At 43.7% G+C, this 13,143-nt stretch overlaps 1 protein-coding gene across 1 annotated transcript; it reads left to right on the top strand.

Moving 5' to 3' along the window:
• Window positions 1-196: 196 nt before the first annotated feature.
• LOC306758705 (putative flap endonuclease 1 homolog) lies at window positions 197-12,278 on the top strand (the record flags this gene model as incomplete). Its single annotated transcript, XM_079244081.1, has 11 exons — window positions 197-278; window positions 1,780-1,846; window positions 2,090-2,192; window positions 2,432-2,486; window positions 2,600-2,661; window positions 2,745-2,881; window positions 9,901-9,961; window positions 10,067-10,198; window positions 10,275-10,420; window positions 10,502-10,646; window positions 12,116-12,278. 11 exons carry the CDS (start codon window positions 197-199, stop codon window positions 12,164-12,166), a joined length of 1,041 nt encoding a protein of 346 aa, XP_079100207.1. The 3' UTR covers window positions 12,167-12,278.
• Between the last annotated feature and the right edge of the window lie 865 nt (window positions 12,279-13,143).

Raw genomic sequence — 13,143 nt, 5'->3', positions numbered from 1 at the left:
GGAGATTGAGTTGAAGCTTCCAACTCAATCTGTTGGTTTTCCTTATATAGGCTGTTCTGAATTGGCTTTCATTATGTTTTTTTCCTGTCTGTAAAGAGTCTCGAGATGGCATTGCCGTGATTTGACGCTATATAAACAAAGTTGAATTGAACTGAATTGAAATTAAACCCGGAAGTGTTGATAAACTGAAGTCATAATGGGGATCACTAAACTGGCTGATTTGATCCGATCAGATGCTCCTGAAGCCATTTCTCACAAGGACATCAGCGCCTACACAGGTAATACATCAGTTCATCCGCAGGATTTTGTTTTAATTTTACGGACATGTTGAATGTTATTGTCATGTTAGCAGTGTTTGTTGTTGTTAGCCGCTAACGTTAGCATGGAGCCTGCTAGCTCAGTACAAAACTCCCAGATGGCATCGTGGAGCTTTATCATCCACCTTTCTGTCCAAGGTGGCAAACATTTATTTGAAGTAAAACTGTAACACTCTAGTCAAACAAAAAATAAAACTGTTATGATACCTCGGAGAACTTGTAAATGACAGATGAAAAGAAGATAAAGTACAGTAACATTGTGTAGGAGGGACTGCATGCAAACCCAATCCTAAAGTAATTTAATGTTATAAATGTCATTCAAAACTAAGTACAATTATTTCTATTTTTCTTTAATCCACATTTTATTCCCAATAGAAGATAAATAAGATTATGAGACTGATACATTTGATGGTAAATATGAGTTTATTGTTAGTCTGATGGCAGCAACACATCTGTAAAAAGTTGCAACAAGATGATGTTTAGCATAGTTAGCATCTCCTCTAACATCTGTAAACATCTGGGAAGTGTGGAGACCGGATGGAGTTTGAGGAGAGGAATATTGTCTGATACAGGATTCCAGCTGCTTCCATGATGCTCCAGATGTTTGTACTGGTGAAACTGGACGGCAGCAGACCAGTTCTCCTGTTCCACCATCAGGATGTGTTCCAGCATGGTCCGTCTGGACCAGTTCTCCTGTTCCACCATCAGGATGTGGTTCAGCATGGTGGAACCTGCAAGGTCTTCCCTGAAAGAGACGTTGTCTGGATGGGAGCAGATGTTTCAGCATTGATGGAGCTTCCCAGATGTGGAAGCTGCCCACGCCATCGGCACTAATGCAACCCCATCCCATCAGAGATGCAGGCTGATAACAAGCTGGATGCTCCCTCTCCTCTTTAGTCTGCAGGACACGCCTGCAGACTAAACACGTCTGAAACTGTTTTTAGACTCATTTTGCCTCAGACTGGTGTATCTCTTACCAGGTTTCTATCTGAGAGACTCTGCCTCTCTGCAATGCTCCTTTTATACCCAGTCATGTTGCTGACCTGTTGCCAATTAACCTAAATAGTTGTTAAATGCTCCTAATTGTTTTTACTTTTCCAGCCTTTTGTTGCTCCTGTTCCAACTTATTACAGATGTTTTGCCTCCTTCAGATTGAAAATGAGCTCATAATTTATAAACAGTTTAAAACACCTCAATTTAAACATCTGATATGATGTTTATGTTCTTTTCGGAATAAAATATGAGTTGATGAAGTCTATAAACAATTGCATTCTGCTATTATCTTCATTAAACTCAGTGTTTTTCGGAATTGGGGTTGTATTATCATTTAAAAACCAACCAAGTTTTGCTTCTGGTGTTTCTGCTGCATATTAGTTTTGTTTAACTTCTAGGAATTGTGAGAAAAAGTACTGTCAATGTGTTGTTTGTCCTTCATGAATCAGCAGCTGTGCTGTTTTTACAGGAAAAGTTATCGCGCTGGATACTTCCATTGTCATGAACCAGTTCCGAGCAGCAACACCAACTCTTAGGTGAGAAATTTATGAGAAATACTGACTGACTCTGCAGAATTTCACATATTTTCCTCCTTTCATCAGTTCCCATGCTTAGAGCCACATGTGTGATGGAAGTCCAGCCTGGTGCTTGTGATCTGGTGTGACGTGGCTTTCCACGGCAGCACTTTTCATACGAGAAACGTGTTTAAGAATCTGTTTATAAAGCTGTTGTTTCGATGGCTGTGTTTGTGTGAAATGTCCATGATTTCTGCTCCGTAGCCCCCTGACTGGTCTCTTCTTCCGCACACTCACCTTCCTGGAACATGACATAAAGCCTGTCTTTGTGTTTGACGGAAAGCCTCCTGTGGAAAAAACCGCTGTTGTAAGAAACCTTTAACATCCTTTTTATTTTACTCCATATTCTTGTGTTGTGAAAGAGACTCCAGCTTAACTTACCCCCTCCCTTTTTGCTAATAAATGCTGTAGATTTGGTGTCGATGCCATTGACAGATAGAGAGGGTCTCAAGCAGGCGTGTGTTTGATGGTAATGTCAGCAGAGTGAATGCTGATGGAATACAGATGACTGACGCTGTTGCAGATTGACGTTCTCTCTTCCTGCAGCTTGAGAAGCGAGCTGAAGCAGCTGGCTGGAACGCCCCCAAATGTACAGGCTCAGGTATCTATGCACCGGCGTGAGGGATCAGCTTCAGATGTTAAACTTATTCCTGATTAGATGAGAAATACCGACGTTTTCAGCTGAATCTGAGGCTTGTTTTGTGTTCTCTGCAGCGTCCTCCCAGACCAAAGATTGCCTGGAGCTCTTGAAGCTTCTGGGTGTGCCTGTCATCCAGGTGCAGCCTGCTATCTGGATCATTTAGTCTTCCTTTCCACTCCTCAGAAATCTCACTTTGTGCACTTGATTTTTCTCCCTCAGGCTCCAGGGGACGCCGAGGGCCTTTGCGCCCGGCTGGTGAAAGAGAGGATTGTTGACGCCGTGGCATCGGAAGACATGGACACGTTGCCCTTTGGAGCGAATATTCTCATTCGCCAGCTCAATGCCAAGAAGGACAGGTAGGAGCTGTGGACAAAAGTTGTGGTTACACCATGCAAAATGTGACCAGGAACAGAATGTAATGATTGTTTGATCAAATGAAACTTTATTTATAAAGCACTTTTCATGCAAGGAGCAACAAAAGTGCTTTACATAATAGAAGCAAGTAAATATCATAGTACTTTAAAAATGCACATCTTGCCCAGGACCCGGGGTTTTCCTGACCTTCCTCTTGCCTTTGTGTGGGCGGGGCCACATGGGCATGATCACTCTTCTCTGAACACGTTCCACTCTGTATGTTCTGCATGTGACACAGTCACTGAGTTGTCTGCAGGTTTATTTACTAACAGCAGCTGGTTTTCTTTGTGTGTCTGATTTAGCTTGTGAGCTCTGGGTTTTCCTGATAGTTGATGGCTTCGTCCTCCCGCAGGGGGAGCATGACTCCAGTGTGTATTGGTGTATGGATGTGTGTGTGTATATATATAGTCTGGTGTGTATGTGTGCTTATGTACATGCAAATGTATGTAGGTTCTTCTCTTTCTCCTTCTTTCTTCTTCTCTTTGTCTCTTTTTTTTTTTTTTCTCTACGAGGTGTTTTTCTGTTTTCTCTTCTTATTCTCTTTCTGTCTCTCTTCTGTCCTCTCCGGTCCGGTCCAGCCATACAAACTTTGTAATGCAAAAAATTATGCAAAATAAATAGAAAGAAATAAAATAAAAATCCTGAATATCAAGGGGAGCATGATATCTATGATGCTTCCCTTGGCAAAGTAAATTTGCCCAGCAGAACACAGCATCCAGAAAATCATTCTGCCTGCTTAAATGCTGGTTAGGACAAAAAAATAAAAATAAATAAATAAAAACACACACCTCATAATAAACTAGTCACACACATAAAAAGCTGTGATTTTTAGGTTTTCAGACAGAACAGCATAAAAGTATGGCAACACGGTGGCGTAGTGGTTACCACTGCGGCCTCGCTGGTTTAGCCTCGGGACGCTGCAGGGTGACAGCCGTTGCAGGAATAAACACAACAAATGTAAGTCTTTCATCAAAATGAGTCACAAGCTCAGAGTTTTAAGTGCAGAATCTTTTGTCGCTGTAAATTAAGGTGTGTGAACTTGTCTCTCACAGCATGCATAAACTCCCTGCTTCTGCAAGATTTTGCATCCCAGTGCAGTTGTCTGGTGAAAACCACCTTCCAAAGTGGGATTAAAATAAGTTAATGGAAGTAGCTACAATCTGTAAACTAATAAGTAGCCTAATACCGTGTGTCCTGAAACACAGAGCATGCTGTGCTGGCTGGATGAGGACCAGATCTAAATCTAAAAGACTAATTCAGTGAATTGTATCAGAATTTTGTGGGTAGCAAAACAATCTGCCATGCGGTACTTGTTAGCATTGCTAGCAGTAAGAAAGGCTAGCCTCAGGAGGCTAACCATTTTTTAAGGTATTTCATCGAATCAATAAGCGATCCTCAATCCTGGTCCTAGAGGGCCGGTGTCTTGCAGGTTTTCCAAGTGTCCCTGCTGCAACACATCTGATTCTGACTCTGACAAGCTCTGCACATGTCTGCTAAATGAATACATAAATACATTGATTTGAATCAGGTGTGTTGCAGCCGGAACGCTTGGAAAGAGTCACTGGATGTGGAATCTGTTAGTGGATCCATGTAAGATGGATGTAGGACTGGAACATTGGTGGAAGATGGGTGGACACGAGCTGTTTGGTGTTGGTCTGACCTCTCTGAGGGCTTTTCTAGTGTGCGATAGAAGCTGCTGTCATCTGAATGTTTTATTGCAGCACTTTCAGAAGCCGCACACAATTTTCAAATGCATCTTATTTCACAATCACAAACCTTTGAAGTATTGAAGTGTTTTGTTCATTCAGAGCACAACTGGCCACAAAGTCAGTATGTCACATACACACACACACACACACACACACACACACTCCTAGGCAGACCAAGCGAGACCTGCAGAGTGTGATTTAACGTTTTGCGACCATAATTTGGAAACATGCAAACACAACCTGCTGTTTAGTTTCAGCTAGCTGAGCATTTTCTGTCCCGGTTGTCCCAGAGCGGACTCTGCTCACGCTCAGATTTCAGGTTTCTTTCTGCCAAACTCATCTCTCATGAGACTTCTTCTTCAGCCAGACTGCAGTTTATTTCAGCCAGATATATTGTCTGAAGTTTATTATAGCAACCGGATCACTGTTGGAAATAGAAGCAGTTTTAGTTTGCTGTGTATCATACATCATAACCCCCCCCCAACGATCTCACCAGCGACGTGAACAAGCAGTTGAACAGGTGAAGCTGTTATCTAATCAGCCAATCAGATGGTAGCAGCTGTGCATTTAGTCATGATGAAGGTCAAACTGAGCATCAGAACGAGGAAGAAAGGAGATTATAGTGACTGTAAACGCAGTACGTTGTTGGTCTGAGTATTTACTGGGATTTTCACACACAACCAGCTCCACTGTTTCCAGAGAAGGTCTGAAGAAGAGAAAATATCCAGCAAGCAGCAGTTGTCTGGACCAGAACGTCTGGTTGGTGTCAGAGGAGACTGGACAGGCTGGTTGGAGATGATAGAAAGACAACAGGAAAACCAGTAAGCACTGGTTCCAACCATGATATGCAGAACACCTGGAAGCAGATGGTCTCCAGCAGCAGAAGACCACAGCGGGTTCCCTCCTGTCAGTAAGAACAGGAAACTGAGGCTACAATTCCCACAGACTCACCAGAACTGGACAATAGAAGATGGAGAAACGTTGCTGGTCTGATGAGTCTCCAGTTCAGCTCCACATTCACATGGTAGGATCAGAATCTGCTGGAAACATCATGACAACATGGATCCATCCTGCTGTCAGGATCAACGCTTCAGGCTGATGGGAGATTTGCATGTCCCACTTTGCTCCCTTAGTACTATGGTTTAACCACCACATCCTGAGTCCTGCTGCTAACCATGTCCATCCCTTTCTGAGCACAGTGTAGCATCTTCTGATGGAAACTTCCAGCAGGATGATGCACCATGTCACAAAGCTCACATCATCTCCACCATGACGATGAGTTCACTGTCCTCCAACGGCTCCACGGTCACCAGATCTACATCCAGCAGAGCAGCTTTGGGATGAGGTGGAACGGGAGATTCTCATCATGATGTGGTGGAACAGGAGCTTCTCATCATGATGTGGTGGAACGGGAGATTCTCATCATGATGTGGTGGAACGGGAGATTCTCATCATGATGTGGTGGAACGGGAGATTCTCATCATGATGAGGTGGAACGGGAGATTCTCATCATGATGAGGTGGAACAGGAGCTTCTCATCATGATGTGGTGGAACGGGAGATTCTCGGTGATGAGGTGGAACGGGAGATTCTCGGTGATGAGGTGGAACGGGAGATTCTCGGTGATGAGGTGGAACGGGAGATTCTCGGTGATGATGTGGAACGGGAGATTCTCGGTGATGAGGTGGAACGGGAGATTCTCGGTGATGTGGTGGAACGGGAGATTCTCTTGGTGATGTGGTGGAACGGGAGATTCTCTTGGTGATGTGGTGGAACGGGAGATTCTCATGGTGATGAGGTGGAACGGGAGATTCTCATCATGATGTGGTGGAACGGGAGATTCTCATGGTGATGAGGTGGAACGGGAGATTCTCATCATGATGTGGTGGAACGGGAGATTCTCATGGTGATGAGGTGGAACGGGAGATTCTCATCATGATGTGGTGGAACGGGAGATTCTCATGGTGATGAGGTGGAACGGGAGATTCTCATCATGATGTGGTGGAACGGGAGATTCTCATGGTGATGAGGTGGAACGGGAGATTCTCATCATGATGTGGTGGAACGGGAGATTCTCGGTGATGAGGTGGAACGGGAGATTCTCATGGTGATGAGGTGGAACGGGAGATTCTCATGGTGATGAGGTGGAACGGGAGATTCTCATGGTGATGAGGTGGAACGGGAGATTCTCATGGTGATGAGGTGGAACGGGAGATTCTCATGGTGATGAGGTGGAACGGGAGATTCTCATGGTGATGAGGTGGAACGGGAGATTCTCATGGTGATGAGGTGGAACGGGAGATTCTCATGGTGATGAGGTGGAACGGGAGATTCTCATGGTGATGAGGTGGAACGGGAGATTCTCATGGTGATGAGGTGGAACGGGAGATTCTCATGGTGATGAGGTGGAACGGGAGATTCTCGGTGATGAGGTGGAACGGGAGATTCTCATCATGATGTGGTGGAACGGGAGATTCTCATGGTGATGAGGTGGAACGGGAGATTCTCGGTGATGAGGTGGAACGGGAGATTCTCTTGGTGATGTGGTGGAACGGGAGATTCTCATGGTGATGAGGTGGAACGGGAGATTCTCGGTGATGAGGTGGAACGGGAGATTCTCTTGGTGATGTGGTGGAACGGGAGATTCTCATGGTGATGAGGTGGAACGGGAGATTCTCATGGTGATGAGGTGGAACGGGAGATTCTCATCATGATGTGGTGGAACGGGAGATTCTCATCATGATGTGGTGGAACGGGAGATTCTCATCATGATGTGGTGGAACGGGAGATTCTCATGGTGATGAGGTGCAACTGTGTGAAGCTTCATGTCAACATGGAGCAAAATCTGTGAGGATATCCAACACTTTGACACAAAGAATTAATGCAGTTCTGAAGTAAAAGGATCTGACATAGTGCTAGAAGTCGGACCTGGTAACGATGAACGTGAGTGTTTTTTAAAGCAGAACACTCTAACATCCACACAGTTCTTCCGGGAAAGCCTGGTGTCGCAAAGAGTTCAGAGGATAAATTGACCTTCCTCTTTTCAGAACTGGAAACGATAATAAACATATTATTTCCATTTCCTGTTAAATTGCATATGGGAATAGAGTGACTTCCTTCCGCTCATGTCGGTGCAGACAGAACCACCCTGCAGACACTCTTGATGAACATGCTTTCTGCAGTTGTGTGATAATCATCATGACAGGTTTATGTCTGTAACGCAGTGGATCATTTTTTTAAGGGTGTTCTGTGGGTTTTACGTTATAATTCTGTTCAGAATCTTTAAAACCAGAGAGAAATAGACTTGTGACTTTTCCTGATGTTTAAACAAACCTCTTAACACACATATGTTCACATATAGTTGTTGATTTAAGGGAAAATTGTGCTTTTGACACTGCTTGTTTTAGTAAAATCCTATATTTATCGGAGACGAGGCCAGAGCACACGCTGCCAGCTGGACCTTTTTTAAACCACGATGTTCCAAAGAAAGGAGAAAAGTGTTTTCCTTTATAATCTGGCAGATCCCAGAGCAGCCTGTCTGTGATCGCTGCAGCCATCAGCACCACGAAGCGTGCATAATTAATGGCAGTTTAATGGAGGTTAGTGGCAATTCAGGAAAAATCAGATGATTTCTGAAAGATTACCAAGTCTGTACAGAGCTGCAGATGAGGAGCGTGTTTATTAAACAAACCTTTGTTGTGTTCATCCCACCTTCATCCTCTGTAACTGTGCTGAATCCGTCGGCGACGCGATCGTAGCTGTGCTGAATCCGTCACGATGTGATCGTAGCTGTGCTGAATCCGTCACGATGTGATCGTAGCTGTGCTGAATCCGTCACGATGTGATCGTAGCTGTGCTGAATCCGTCACGATGTGATCGTAGCTGTGCTGAATCCGTCACGATGTGATCGTAGCTGTGCTGAATCCGTCACGATGTGATCGTAGCTGTGCTGAATCCGTCACGATGTGATCGTAGCTGTGCTGAATCCGTCACGACGTGATCGTAGCTGTGCTGAATCCGTCACGACGTGATCGTAGCTGTGCTGAATCCGTCACGACGTGATCGTAGCTGTGCTGAATCCGTCACGACGTGATCGTAGCTGTGCTGTATCCATCACGACGTGATCGTAGCTGTGCTGAATCCGTCACGACGTGATCGTAGCTGTGCTGAATCCGTCACGATGTGATCGTAGCTGTGCTGAATCCGTCACGATGTGATCGTAGCTGTGCTGAATCCGTCACGATGTGATCGTAGCTGTGCTGAATCCGTCACGATGTGATCGTAGCTGTGCTGAATCCGTCACGATGTGATCGTAGCTGTGCTGAATCCGTCACGACGTGATCGTAGCTGTGCTGAATCCGTCACGACGTGATCGTAGCTGTGCTGAATCCGTCAGCGATGCGATCGTAGCTGTGCTGAATCCGTCACGACGTGATCGTAGCTGTGCTGTATCCGTCACGACGTGATCGTAGCTGTGCTGAATCCGTCACGACGTGATCGTAGCTGTGCTGAATCCGTCACGACGTGATCGTAGCTGTGCTGAATCCGTCACGACGTGATCGTAGCTGTGCTGAATCCGTCACGATGCGATCGTAGCTGTGCTGAATCCGTCACGATGCGATCGTAGCTGTGCTGAATCCGTCACGACGTGATCGTAGCTGTGCTGTATCCGTCACGATGCGATCGTAGCTGTGCTGAATCCGTCACGATGCGATCGTAGCTGTGCTGAATCCGTCACGATGCGATCGTAGCTGTGCTGAATCTGTCAGCGACGTAATCCTAGCTGTGCTGAATCTGTCACGACGCGATCGTAGCTGTGCTGAATCCGTCAGCGACGCGATCGTAGCTGTGCTGAATCCGTCAGCGACGTGATCGTAGCTGTGCTGAATCCGTCAGCGACGTGATCGTAGCTGTGCTGTATCCGTCACGACGTGATCGTAGCTGTGCTGAATCCGTCACGATGTGATCGTAGCTGTGCTGAATCCGTCACGATGTGATCGCAGCTGGGATGAATCTGTCAGCGACGTGATCGCAGCTTTGCTGTAAGCATATCATCCTGTGAACTCCAACTTTCAGTCTAACTCTGATGGTTCTTCTGTAAGAAAACTTTCTGTGCAACATTTTTTTTTTTTTTTTTTTTTTTTTACAAAAGCCCAGTAAGATGTATTTGCATTTGAAGACCACCCCTGGAAGTTTTTTTTTTTTTTTTTTTTAAATCTTTGATATTCTTATTTTTCTTCTCTTCTTCTGCAGTGATGTGGTTGAATATTCCTTACCCAAGATCTTGGAAAAACTCCAGATTAATCATGAGGAGGTAGGACTAAAATCTTCACACCATTTCTTCCATCATTTTAGTGACATAATCACAAAGAACCCCCCCCCCCCCCCCCCCCCGCCCCTCATTTTTTTTTCCTCTCAGCTTGTTGACCTCTGCATTTTGCTGGGTTGTGACTACTGTGACAAAATACCTGGTTTGGGTCCTAAGAGAGCTCTAACACTGATCCAGAAGCATCGAACTATTGAGAACGTGGTTTTGCACATTAACAGAGAGGTAAAACGTACATGCCGCTAATGTTTCTGTTCTACAACAAAATTATAAGTGAAAAAAAATGTGTGCCTACCTTCAGACCTATCCTGTTCCACATTTTTGGAAATACAAAGAAGCAAGGAAAATCTTCTTGGATGCAGCTAAAACCTCAGTTCCTGAACTGGTGTGGTCTGAGCCAGATGAAGAAGCCTTGGTTGGGTTCCTCTGTCACATCAAACGCACAAAGTACGTACTCATCATGGTTGGTGGTGGTGTGGATCTTTCACATGGTTTTTCTAAAACTTCATGTGTGACGCTTGTTTTTAGAGAGGAGAGGGTCCGTCGGCGAATGGAAAAGTTTCGTGAGAAGCGGGAAAACATTCGGAACGAAAGGAAGAAAGAGAATAAAGCTGAAGGCAGCAAGCAGACTCGCATAAAGGACTTCTACACAGTTACCAGGAAGAGGAATCATGTGAGTCAAGTGAAACAAAGTGAACATGAAAAGTTTTTTACTGTTTGCATTAAATCACACCTGTACAATTACAGTCATGTTAACCATTTAAGGCCCAACTCAGGACAAAATAGTAAGAAAATTCCAGATTATATTATAAGATATGAGCTCTTTACTTGGCCGTTTTATAAAATAGAACAAAATATCAAAATTTTTTTGTTATTTATTACCATGTGATATGTCTAAATTATTATAGCGCAATCTTCTGGTTCCTGGTATCTTTTAGGAGGCAGAAGACAAGTTTCACATTGAGTTCAGTGGGATTTTGAGTTTTTATTATAAAGTGATGCTAAATATCTCAAACTTTTTGTATCAAATTCGTTTGATTTTATAGGTTTCATATTAAATTCATGTCATTTCAGTTTTAATGAGAGTGGAGAAAAATCACTTGGTCCTTGCCTGTGGGGTGAATTTGGAAGGATATCTGACCCTTTAGGTGATCTCTAGAAGTTTCCAGGCATTTATATCCCACCCAGGAAGCTTACAATCCAGCCCCACAATGGAGTGTTTAATCTGAGACTCGGGGGTGCCCAGGTCTGGTCCTGGAGATCTACCATCCTGCAACTTTTTGATGCAACACACCTGAATCAAATGTCTGAGTTCCCTCTTCTGCATGACATCCAGCTCTGCAGAGAGCTTAAAGTTGCAGGAGCTACCTGCACTGTGTGGTTTGTTCCACACCTAGCTGCTGCTAAACATCAACACAGATATGACCATACTGCTCTACTGGTGTATGTTTTGCTTTTATAGTAAGAGCACTTCTCTATTTTAGATCTTTTTTTAATTACATGCCTTATTAGTCTTAATATTTACTTTATTTCTACTAACTTTTATGTTAAAACTGTTTCTGATTCTCATTCTGATGGAAGATCTCGAGGCCTGAACTTGGACACCTCTGTTCTAGATGGTAAATCCACAATGTTAACACCATTATTTACCACATTTTCATCACCTGTGTTGCTAAGAAACCTCTATTTTCACCTGGAAATGATGATTTAAAAAAAAACAAACAAAACAGTGGGCGGAAAAAATAGTTTGGATTTTTAAAGGTTAAATGGTTTGTAAAGAAAATAGTTTGTGGGATGAGCAGCAGCGTTTTGCCGCCATGGAAACCTGACACTTTGTGGTCAGATGATTTAGAGTCCATTATTCTACAGTGAGAAATATAATTCACAGCTTAGATACGATTATTTCGTGTCTTTGTTGCTAAATCAAGCCACTGCATCTTGGAAGTCTTTATTTTTTCTTGCCCTGCTTCTGCACTTTGGCTTAAAAATATAATTCTTCACATGTTGTTGCTTGTCTGAGGTTTTATTTCCCTGATTCTGAGACCTGATAAGACCAGAAAACTTAATATTCAGACACATAAAGCCTAAGAAGCCACCGGGTTTTATTTGTCTTGACATATTTTCCCTTCTTTTCTCCTACAGCCTGTGGAAGTTACACCTTCAATCAGTGGAAATAAAAAGAGAAAACGATAATGATGTGGACATTCCTGAATATTAGCTGTAAAAAAAATATTTTGCCCAAATCATTGATTTTTTTTTTTTTTTTTGTATTTTTACTAAATTGTCATTTCATTTTAAACTGTTGCGGGACCAGCTGTTTTTTAGGCAGTAAAGCGGTTAGCTTAACCTCAGCCGTGACTTTTAAAAAGATCTCATTTATGACCTCATTTGCAAGTTACCAAATCAAGCAAGTGGGCATCGAAACACCGAATGAAAATACAATAATCTCCTGGTGTTTGAGGACAACAATGCCGTGCACTGAGCCGCTCCTTGGTGCATCAAGCAGTTTCCTGCAACGCCACAAAGATGAGGCGGGCAGGAGGAGCAGAGCTCTGAAAGACAACAGTGCTGTCCCTGTTGGGACGGTCTCTCCTGGAGCCAAAACTGGAGACAGGCTGCGTGTCTGCTCTGGATGTTCAATGAGCACCTGTTGTGTAAACGGAGCCAAAGCAGAGACGAAAGGCTTGAATTTTAAAACATGGTCTAAAGTGCTCCATTCAAAGTGTTTGGAAAAATAATCATCTGTGTCTAAATTCATGACAATTTTGTAATATTTTTTTATTAAAATCATTTGTCATGTTTGGTTTTGTGAAGTTCTTGTGACTAAATACAAACTGCCTTCTTTTTCAGTTCCAGCTGCCGTTAACTCTGAATCAAAGCTGCTTAATTCAGTCCTACGAGGTCTGCAGTCCTGCAGGTCTTCAACACACCCCTGCTCCAACACAGCTGACCCAAATGAACGAGTCATTGTGCAGAACTTTGTCAGCCATGTCTATTTAAATTCGTCCTGCGAGGTTTTCAGTGTTTCCTTACTTCAACACACCTGACTCGAATAAAATGACTCCAACAGCCTATCAGGTGACACAATGACTCATTGGTTTGAGTCTGGTATGTTGGAGCATTCCAGAAATAAACATGGAAAACCTGCAGGACTTGTGACCAAATTTTCA

The sequence above is a fragment of the Telmatherina bonti genome, assembly GCF_933228915.1.
Source record: "Telmatherina bonti genome assembly, chromosome: 7".
NCBI lineage: Eukaryota > Metazoa > Chordata > Actinopteri > Atheriniformes > Telmatherinidae > Telmatherina > Telmatherina bonti.
The sequence above is the reverse complement of the archived record's forward strand: the minus strand, read 5'-3'. Positions and strand labels throughout refer to the sequence as shown.